The sequence below is a fragment of the Drosophila simulans genome, chromosome 2L, assembly GCF_016746395.2.
Source record: "Drosophila simulans strain w501 chromosome 2L, Prin_Dsim_3.1, whole genome shotgun sequence".
Classification (NCBI taxonomy): Eukaryota; Metazoa; Arthropoda; class Insecta; order Diptera; family Drosophilidae; genus Drosophila; species Drosophila simulans.
Genome location: NC_052520.2, coordinates 17,851,512 through 17,862,175, shown reverse-complemented (window position 1 = coordinate 17,862,175; position 10,664 = coordinate 17,851,512). Strand labels below are relative to the sequence as shown.

At 39.0% G+C, this 10,664-nt stretch overlaps 2 protein-coding genes across 3 annotated transcripts; one reads left to right on the top strand and one right to left on the bottom strand.

The window, feature by feature from the left end:
- Positions 1–1,252: 1,252 nt before the first annotated feature.
- On the bottom strand, positions 1,253–1,907 carry LOC6732651. Its single transcript, XM_002079732.4, has one exon. The coding sequence runs from the start codon at positions 1,790–1,792 to the stop codon at positions 1,454–1,456; it is 339 nt and encodes a 112-aa protein (XP_002079768.1). The 5' UTR covers positions 1,793–1,907; the 3' UTR covers positions 1,253–1,453.
- A 549-nt stretch (positions 1,908–2,456) lies between these two features.
- LOC27208595 lies at positions 2,457–3,039 on the top strand. Of its 2 annotated transcripts, none has more exons than XM_016184161.3 (3): positions 2,457–2,588; positions 2,648–2,717; positions 2,778–3,037. In XM_016184161.3, the coding sequence occupies exons 2-3, from the start codon at positions 2,713–2,715 to the stop codon at positions 3,004–3,006; spliced, it is 234 nt and encodes a 77-aa protein (XP_016025360.1). In that variant the 5' UTR covers positions 2,457–2,588; positions 2,648–2,712; the 3' UTR covers positions 3,007–3,037. The 2 variants fall into 2 exon arrangements, with proteins under 2 accessions (XP_016025360.1, XP_039152926.1); XM_039296992.2 differs by having other exon boundaries at positions 2,551–2,593; positions 2,778–3,039.
- The last annotated feature ends 7,625 nt before the right edge of the window (positions 3,040–10,664 follow it).

Sequence of the window (10,664 nt, the reverse complement as noted above, 5' to 3'; positions counted from 1 at the left end):
GTCAATGTTTAATGCTAGTAATTACTTTATTTGTATGCATGTAATGCCATAAATCCGATAAATATTCAGTTGTACGTATTTAAACAACATTTCCTTAAAATTAGAATGTTATATCTGCCACTCCTTCTTATTTGTGAAATCATTTCCAACCCGGTCTTTTTGCTCCGTGCCAAAACAAAGTGTCGGCGGTGCGGTTTCGGCGCCGTGGCATCCGGTGGTCGGCGACCGGAAATGGCATTAATGCCTAAGCCCGACGCCCTATGCGCCATTATAATTAAATGCGCTGGCGACTTCTGCACTCCGTCTGAAAAGTGCACCCTGCAAATAATTAGCACGGCTCGGAATCCTGTGAGTAATTAAGGTAAGTCAGCTGTTGCCTCCGTCTCGAGTGGGGCCAAAAACGGAAAGAGCAAAAAGTGTCGTCCATTGTCAACGGAAATTAAAGTTTAATGGGACAAGGTTTTTTTTTCTAGAATTTTCAAGTGAGAAATAAGCTTGTCCGGCTGTTTTTACGCTGACCAAATGTTCGTAACATTTCAAGCTATTAAACTAGAATTTTACCAACTTGATGGCACACACAAGTGAGAAAACTGTTGTAAAAACATGGGAAATTCTGAGGGAGTCGGAGTTTTTCCACCAGTGGCATGTGAAAAGCAATTACAGAAGTGATTTGGAAAAATGCAAATGTGAAAATATTTAGAAAACTATTTCCATGGGGAACTGGCATAGTTGAAAATTCGTTGTTTTTCCTGTTTCAAGTGAGAGTGGAAATAATTTTAATAATTTTGTGTGCCAAACACAAGCGCAGATGCGGTTTGTGACACTTCCTTTAATAAACAATAGCGTTAAATAATTGCATTTCCACTCTCCATGGCTAAGCCGCTATTAATGAATTTTTAATTAGCGTGCTTAATTTAATTAGTTAATTGATAAGGGAATTTTTTTTATGTACTTTGCTTTGTTAATCTCTGTGATGTATGGAGCTTTAAAATGTCACTTCAACGTTTGTCCTTTATGCATTGACAAACAAAATGCGTATTTATTTTGCAGTTAAATGGAATTGAATTCGTGGTTCTTTCATTCACTTTTGTTTGCTTATCTGACCACTTAAATGACACAAAACCCTTTATCTGGCCACCTTGTTTTGCTCTCTAGATTACGTTCATTTATGGGCTGTAAATAATTAGTTAATTGAAGCTGAATTATCGTGGAATGTTAAAAGCACTGTCTAGTCAAAAATAAAACACATGGATTTTAGGATTTCTTTCTTTACTTTAAACTTATTATAAATCATGATTTTTTGTTCTTAGCGCCTAATCAGTAAAGCCGCTTCCTTTTTAGTTAAGCTTTGCATTTGTTTGCACAACACCGTTCGATTGCCACCGCTTGAAAACAGAACGTAGCTCGTAAGTGCGATAACGCTCTAAATTAGTCACGACACGTACATATTATTTCACCGAACTTTTATAGACTGCACCTCCAGCCAAATCATCACAGCTGCTATAGCCACATAGATAGCCACGATCATGAAGATCTGCAGGGGACTGGCGGTGAAAACTTGGACCACCAGCATCACGGTTCCCAGGATAAACACGCCGGACAGGAAGCTGACCATCAGGATGGTGGACCAGTTGCGAAACCAGGCGTGCTTTTTATCCGGCGGCGGTACAAAGATCGGTTTCAGCGGTCTATACTCCTTCTGATACTGGGTCTCGTATCCGCTGGTGAAGTCGACCTCATCGTGGTACGTCCTCGGACCCGAGGTTCCAGCCTTTGTCTCATCCGTGTCCATTCCGAAACGCGTTCTGCTCTCGACTAAAGAGCGATTCGCTGGTCTCCGGGCATTTTCAGCGATTTTTTCCTTCCCTCTTTTTCATGATTACCAATCAGTTTGGGGTCTGCGTTATTATCGCCACGGCAGAAGGTGTTAATTGAGGCAACAACGAGGCAAACAGTGAACCGTCAAGAGCTGACAATCTTCTTTTTGTTGCTTGTGACTCAGATAAGATAACTATATACGTCTGAGAAAACCCGTCAAATGAGAGCGGAGAAGAGTCCCAAAATGACAAGAAAATCACATTGAACTAAGAGATTGCGAAGAGAGATCAATTTGTTCTACCTTATCAATTTATGGGTACTTACGAATCATCGAAATCTATAAACTCTGTTAACAATCTATTAGAGTGATAAATGTTTTACTAATATCAGGCGTTTCAGTACTCATATATTTCTGGCACTCTGTTTCCGTCCTAAGAGGTTCTCTTTAATGTTGTCTCTTAGTTCCCTTCAAATTCTCTGGAAGCTTTGGTTTTTACTTGCAAACACCCTTTCTAGGGTTCCATTGGTGATTTTACTTCGCTCAGGAACTTTCTTAAATAATTAAAATATTAGTTAATATGGTTTCTTACACTTACTTTAGTTATTTAACTATCGAATATACTTGTTTACCCTATTATTGTTTTGATTAAGTAAGTCAAACATTTAAATACTTCTTTTATATTATTACTTGGGTCGGTAACTCTTTTTAAAATATGTCAATCAATTATCATTTTCAATTGTGCAAGCTGCATACGAACCGAAAGATTTAAGTTCAGTGTGTCTCCGTTCTTGATATTCGATTCCCTTTAATATTTTTTCATGTATGCAGATGAGTGCCTTCATCCAGTTTATCCAGAGCCTTCAAACTGAAAAGATCAGAGTGCCTTCAAAAAAATGGGGTATAATACTTATTTGAAAGTATTTTAAAATCATAAAAGTGTTAATTTTTTTATTTAAAGTGAAGAAATAGATGTCCTATTGGATAGAGATAGTTGCACCATCAACGGAGTGGACCAAGAACAACCCGATGCGATTCATAACGACTCTAATATGGAAATATTTACTGAGGACGACTCAAGGCCATATACCTATTTGCAAAACTGTCATTTCGTTTGCTTATGTGTTCTTTATAATTTTTGCATGCTTTTAATAGTTGTGTCAATATACATTTACAAACGATGGAATTAAAAAAGCGACTTTTAAAATAATTTTGAGTACGTATCAAGCCCTAGTCAATTTGATTGCATTATGTATCCCGCTTAGCTGAGCTAACTTGTTTGCATCAGAAGAAAATGAAAGCTGCCTACGGTCCTAAATGTGCACTTAAACTTCACTTCACTTTATTGCCACCAAACAATTTAAGTTGTTGACAAAGTCATCAGCATGCATCAGGCAGCGGTCTTCAAAGAAATTGCATCGTCGGCGGAAAAAAATATGAGAAAACTCTCAGTTGCCTCCGTTGAATTTTTAGTTGCTTCGGCGCATTAACAAAACTTTTATTACTTGCTCGATCAACTCCGCTTCTTGTTTGCCAATTGTGCAATTCATTGAATGTCAATCCGTTTGTTTTCTTAAATCGTATTATCTATGGACAACAATGTGTTCACTTATAAATCATATCGAAAATCAAACTGTCAACTGTTTGTATCTTTTAAATGGTACATTGAATTCGCTTTATCATTTTGATGCATTCGAATTAGGCAATTACTTACCCAGTGTGAACTTTTCATATCAACCCCGCTTATAGATAGCCCTCTCGCTTTTGGCCCAGTTCTTCGCACCTTGGCCAGGGCTCATTATTCAAAGCTAAGACTCAGATTAAAGGGAAAGCGATAGAATGACTGGCGGAGTGAAAAATGCAAAGAAAGAATCTAAAATTCATGAGGCGGTGCGCGCGAATTATAGCGACTTACTTGATGGTTTAAAGGCGCCCTTGCCGCGGCTATTCAGCTTTTTAGCTTGCCTGTTTTGCCCGCCAACATGCGTTTGTTGTTGCAAACTTTTTCCATCAAAAGTTTCGGTTTTCGATACGCCTGCTGCTGGCAGATACCGATCCCCATTCCTCATTCCCCATCCCCCCATCCATTCTGGAATTCCGCTCCAGCTTCAACTGGGAAAAGTGCCACTTCCGCTTTGCGTCAGTGCACACGGCTGCCGAGCACAAAAGTGTGACTGAAGTGGCTGAAACCAGCTCGATTTTCCCAGCCCATTTCCCACCCGCTTTGGTGGCGGCTGCCGAGGCTCAGGTGTTAATTAACTTGGGGGCCGGCACTAAATTTTAAAACTGCAACTTGCCCAAAATTAATGAGACTGACGTTTGTGCGAGTTACGAGCGAGCTGGAATTATAATTTCGGCATGGCGGACAAACTGCAGAGCAGGCTAACTTTCAAGTGGTCGGCAAGGATGCCCGGAGATCATGAATATTCATCAGGACGAGGCGCAGCGTCAAATGTTAAGCCGTCAGCTATTGGTTGTTTCTGTCTGCTATACACGTGCTCAATAGCATCTAAGCCTCTGTAAGCTATTTTTAATCAGGTAGTTAATACGGATAATAATATTTATAAAACAATGAACATTTGAAGTCCAATACAGCACGCCCTATTCGCAAAGTATAGGGATATGCTAGATTCGTTGAACAGTTTGTAACAGAGTCTAGAGTGTTTGGAGTCTAACTGCCCATTGGTTTGTCTATCTGTCCGTTTCAGCGCTTTAATTTTGGGAACTGTAAAAGTACGAAAGTCCAGGTTAGGCTGACATTTCAGAAGATTGCCACGCCCACTCTAACAACCATAATTGTCACGCCCACACACAAAATAATCTCGGCAATCGTAGATCCGGCTTATCAGTTAATCTTGTTAGCCGAATGTAAAATGCATATTAAATTTCGGCATATATAATTCCATTTCGAGTGCTTCTCATGTTTGCCTGCGTGTTTGATTAATGAAGCCCCAAGTTAATTACGCAACTGTTTGAAATTCACTTCCCGTTGATTTCTGTACGCCATCGATCTTTGGCCGTTGAGTGTCAACGGGGAATGTCGGCCAACAACTGGCAAAGGAAGACGTGTACAAGGACGAGTATAGCTGCCAAATGGCAGAAGGCAAGTGAACTGTTGAGCTCAGTGCACGACACTAAATCAATTGGGCCAAGTGTCTGTTGTGACATATTCAACTAATGATGACGGATCTGGCATGCGAGGCACTGACTCACACACATATGGCCACCAGTCGGAGTACGAAGGATAGTTCTGAGTCCTGGTCTTGTCCTTGTGCGACACCGTAACTAATTTCCCTGCCGGTCACTTGTTGTCTCCACATCAAGTTAAGCTTGCAGGACAACTTGTCACGGACACAGCTCCACTTCTCTGCTGAGTTTACACGCCATGCCGGTGTGCTCATTATTTATTAATTGCATTTAATACTGATGCAAATTAAGCACAACTCGGTAACAATTTTGCCAGGGTCACTGGATTGACTGGTATTTAAATCACTCTTCGCTGTTGGTTTTTCTAAGCCCTTACTGCACGAAATTGAATTAGAACCGATCGTTTATCTCATAAATTAGGCAGACTAATTTCCACTTTGTTTCCATTAAAAACATAAATAATTCGGCGCGCACAGTGCGGTTTCACGATTTTTTCCTCATGAAATGTTAGATTTTAATTATCATAATTGGCAAAGGGGGCCGTAAATGAAAAATATTCGCAAATATGTCCATATAAATCACCAAGTGTGCCAAATTATAGTTGTTATTCAATTGAATTTAAATAAAATCGGCAGACGCTGGCGTCCAAATTAAATTAGTCCAAAATATATTTAGATTTATCAAATCATACCCATTTCATAGAAAACAGTTTTGGTGGAATGTAAATAATTTTCAAGTGGATAGAAATATAGAACAATTTAAAATGATTTTAAGGCCAGTTGAAGGAGTTTCTCGTGCGGTAAAAAACGAAACATTTCACTGGTTGCACAGAATTTATCTGACGTCTAATTGCAGTACGTTTTATTTAATTGCAAATTACATTTGCTTTTTACAACATGCACAATCCGCTTAGTATCTAATGCTCATTAAATGCAATTAACTTACCAAATATTTATTGGTGGGGTTTTGACAAAAAAAAGTAACAGCTAAACAATTTAAAAGTGCGTATTTATTTTTTCGAATTCTATGTGCTGACAAATTGAGCATGAGGCTTGAAATTAATTTAAAGCTTTTTTGACAGTTAATGTTTTCTCTTTGGATTGTTAGTTTATTAAATTAAGCGGGCATTAAGCGCGGCCGTGTCGCAAATTTGGGTCATCGGCGAGAAAGGCAGCGAAAGGGCTGGAATTTAATTAAATGCGCGCATAAATTATGCAATATAATGGCAAATGCACTCGCATATGCAATCGCTGCCTTGGGCGAATTACGCGCACGCACTCTGCCACTCGCATAATTATTTCCAAATATTAACTCCGGCCCCGAAAAGTATGCAGCGAAAGTGCCGGTCGCCTCTGTTGTTCCCATTCGTCCATGCTGGCGACATTATTAATGAAATTTACCCGGGAGATGGCCTCCTGCCCACCACAATTATGATCCGACGAAACGGCAATCCTCCACAGAGAACAGGGTTAATTCCTGTTAACCATTTCCCATGGAATGCCGCAGACGACATCGGTATTTTTGAGGAAAAGCATCATAAACATAATGTTTAAAAATATTAAGGGGGCTTAGCTTAAACAATCCTGAATATCTGTTGATAAAGTACAAGTTGCTTTATAAAAATAATTTTGAAATTAATAATATAATAAAAGTTTTAAAACTAATTTTCTTTATGTATTATTAGGTATCATTAGATAATGATATCATAAAGATAATCACCAACGAAATCAAGTCATAAAACAATTGCTCGCCTAATGTTGTACTTTTGTCCGAATAGTGGCACAAAAGTAATTAATTTCCCAAAACAATTGCGACCGAAATAAATGGATATATTTAACTCCCGATCGCCGACTGCATCCGCTGGATGCGTTGGCAGTGGCAAGTGGTAATGGGCGTGTCAGGGTTTCAATTTACATGCTGCAGTTCACACGCATGTCCATAATTCGCACAAGAGCAACAATATTGCCATTGTGGCTGGTTGTTATTCGTGCTGGTGCTGCTGCCACTTTCCGTTTCTCGTTTGTTGCAAAACATTTTGCACATTGTTGTCATTAAGGACAATCGCCGTTGTTGCCGCTCATCTGCGGGGGAATAATGCCATTGTTTATGTTGTTCCTGGCCTGGCATTAATATCACAGTAATTTCAATATTTAGTCAACCACTTCATAATGTGCGGCTTACTAATGATTATTAATTATTGCTGAATGTGTGCCACGATTTCGGAGCAGCTTATCCCAGATGCGGTTATGCTATAAGTTGGTTAGCCGCATATTAGGTGGTAATTACGGGAATAAAGCACACGTGAACCGGGGCAGCTCACGAATATTTTATTTTAAAATGCCTTGGCCACTATTGTTGTTATTTGTCACCAACTGGAATTACCAAACTTCACCTGTGCAAAGGTATAATTCAGTATGCGCACGTTTTCAGCACATTATGCACTTCATTACCAGATTTTCGATAAGATGTGCGTTCATTTATTACGTGGCCCAATCCCATTGCCCACTAATTATGAGCTTGGCCAACAATTAAAAGTCATTTATTATCTTGGCCGCGTCCTTGGCAATAACAATGAGTTATGGCCACTAATTAAATCAGCAAATTACAGGCACGCACATTACATAAATTGTAAATTGCAAATAAACCCCAAGAGAGGTGCATATCAATCTCTACAGGTGAGTTTTGAGGTGTGAACAATTCCATTTATAGCACTATAAATTGTTTAAATTGCTTAAGGAATATCCTTATATTATTATTTTTATTGGTAACATGTTTGTCAATAAAAATGTATCCTTTTCATATTAATCCAAGTGTCCCACACTGAAAATATATCTTATCCTTGGACTTTGAAAAGGGCAACCTTTGACCCAAAATGTATGTATGATGTAACAATGCTTTCGTTGGACATTTTAAGGCCATTTAAGTTCACCAAGATTATTTTTACTCCCCTTCCCACAATGATGTATGTGGCCTTGCATATGGATTATATATACATATAAGCTTTTTTTCTGAGCATCCAGATGGCTGCCAAACCACAAACGACACCCCAAGGCGAACTCCGAAGCCAAGTCAGCTGCTCCGAGCTCGGATACTGATTTTCCCGCAGCTCCTGGTGCTGTCAACACTCAACTCTCAGGACTGTCTATCACAAGGATATACGGCAGCAGGTACTCGAGCTGGAGCGACCTGTCTGTCCTGGCAAGTAGATGCTCTAAGTCAGATCCACAGGTATGTGCACCGGAGCATCGGTACTCGGAAAAATTAGTTTTCAGTACGGAAAATATACAGAAAATTGATAAAAATATCGCAAAATTTGAGCGACTTTATATGCTTATTGCTTCATAAGCCAATTAAAACATTTCGGTGATATGGCAAACAAACTCATGCGTACTAATTTTTGCTCAGATATACCAAACCAAACATTAAAAAAATCTTAATAAATTATTAACATTTTTCCATTTTAGGGTATTTATTATTTATTTCGAGCTGATTTCTCTACTCACTCTCCTGGAATTCAAAGCGGAGACAGGTGGCCCCAACATTTCACTCACTTTCCGTTGGACTTTAAAAACAATTTATGCAGCATTCTCTGTGGCGATGTGGGGCAAGTGCATATGGCGGGTACGGTGGAGATAGTGCGCTACATATATTTGGCAAGCGACCCCGGCATGTCCCGAAAAAGGAACCACTCTGGTAGAAACCGCTCCTTTAGACTGGTTTCTAAAATGGCTAGAAGCAGTGACAGCAGCCAGTGCAAAATACGCGTTAAATGCGCAAAGCGTGCGGCACGCGCTGAGATTGCCAGGAAAAAAGGGGAAGGACAGGCGAAATGGGCGGGCCTGTTGTGTGTGAATATGTTGTCAAATTCTCGTAAGGACCTCGGCTTTTAGTTGTTGCCTTGTGTCTTCTGTGTTGCCTTTTTTTTGGCTGAGGAAGGCAGTCAGCCAAGAGCCGTCAAGCATATTTCAAAAACTCAACTCCTGAGTGTGCTAAGTGCCTGCTTACAAATACATTTGCGTAGTAACGTCTTCTGCTCGCACTCGGGCCCCCTTTTGTATATCACTTTTATTTGAGTTTGCGTTTTGCATTAGGCATATTACGCATACGCCAGCGTGCCGCACGTCCCATGCATTATCGTAGAAGCCCACCCCCATTGCTGGCGAAGTGAAATTAGGAGATTATGATTTTTGCTCCGCTGCTAAGCCCGGATAATGGCTAAAGCTTCTGTTTTTCAGCACCCCTTCCTCTCGAGCTGCCTTAAAGATTTCTTAAAAAAATGAACAAACTAATTTCCGGACTTATTAGAGACTTTACATTCAGTTCCGGAACTTGTTGGCTCTGGCCAAAGCTGTATTAAATTATAGCTAAGTTAATTTTCTTGGTAGTGATGTTCTAGTTTGCATACTTTGGGCTTATAGAATTTTAATTTTGTTTTTTTAACCATATGCTTAGAAGCCGTTGAAATCGGTGAACACGATACTTGAGCAAATACTTGGAATGGCAAAAGACAAAAATAATGATAGTCTGCTTTTGTGCTTTCGAATTCCATTCCCATTTCCATTTGCCTCATTTTTATGCAGTCATGGCAACAACGAAATACACGAAGAACTCACTTAAATGAAGATTTCGTTGCATTAAATCTCTTGTTTCGCCATTTGGCAGCTCATAGTGAAATGATGGCGCGCTGCTTTGTGTTTTCTTCAGAATTTTCCATTTCGAACATTAGCCGCTACGGCAGAGTACCAATATCGTATATTTTTTGGGGATAACTTATTTTTAAGAATTTTATTGTTGCCGTGGGCCATGCATGCATCATTTATGGCATTCAAATGCAATCAAGAAATGCATTTTCCTGCTGCTGCCTCAGTTGACTTACACACACGGTGTGGAAAAACTCTTGCACATGCACTTGCACACTTAAACACCAATGTCAATGTTTATTGATGCATAACGAGATTTTCCCGCTGACTGCAGAGAAAAATAGCAAAGGCAAGTTGTTCCGTTGAGTCGTGACTTCTTTTAATCGGCTTATATTTACATTGACAAATGGATACAACGAGTAAAGTCAATGAAATATTTTCTCACAATTTACGATACATTAATAACATAAATATTCTTTAAGACCTTTTATAAAAAAACAAAATATAATATAAAAGAGACACACACATTTCCCTAATGACCCACAAAATAATTCAATATAACACCAGACAAAGCAAATAAAATATTTTCACATATATGTATGTGCTAATATTTGCAAGCAAATAAAAATATCCTTCTTTAAAATTGCCGCCCTTGAATAAATAAAATGCTGCAACACGAAATCACTGTAACGAAACTCAAAGGACTCAAGTTTACATTGGTTAATGGACTTAAAATAGTTTTGAACTGGCAACAGGTTAGTTTATCACATTCTATTACAATTTTCTTGCCCTGCCTCAAATCGCAAATGATGCCTGCAGCTGCAACACGAAATCAACACAATTAACGAACTTTACAAACAAACAGCAACAGAGAAGAGTGAGACTTTCATTTGCACTTCGGGAAGACAAAGTAATCATGCTGAAAACACCGCAGTATTTGATGCAAACTCACCTGTGCAGTGAGAATAAATATTTATATCTTGAATAGATTATATTAAAATATTTAATTTCGTATCCTTAATGAAGTCTCGTTAGGTTAAATTGTTATTCCATAGACATAT

Excerpts from the sequence above, each read along its gene's own strand:
- LOC6732651 (XM_002079732.4), bottom strand. The coding sequence starts at position 1,792 with ATGGACACGGATGAGACAAAGGCTGGAACCTCGGGTCCGAGGACGTAC.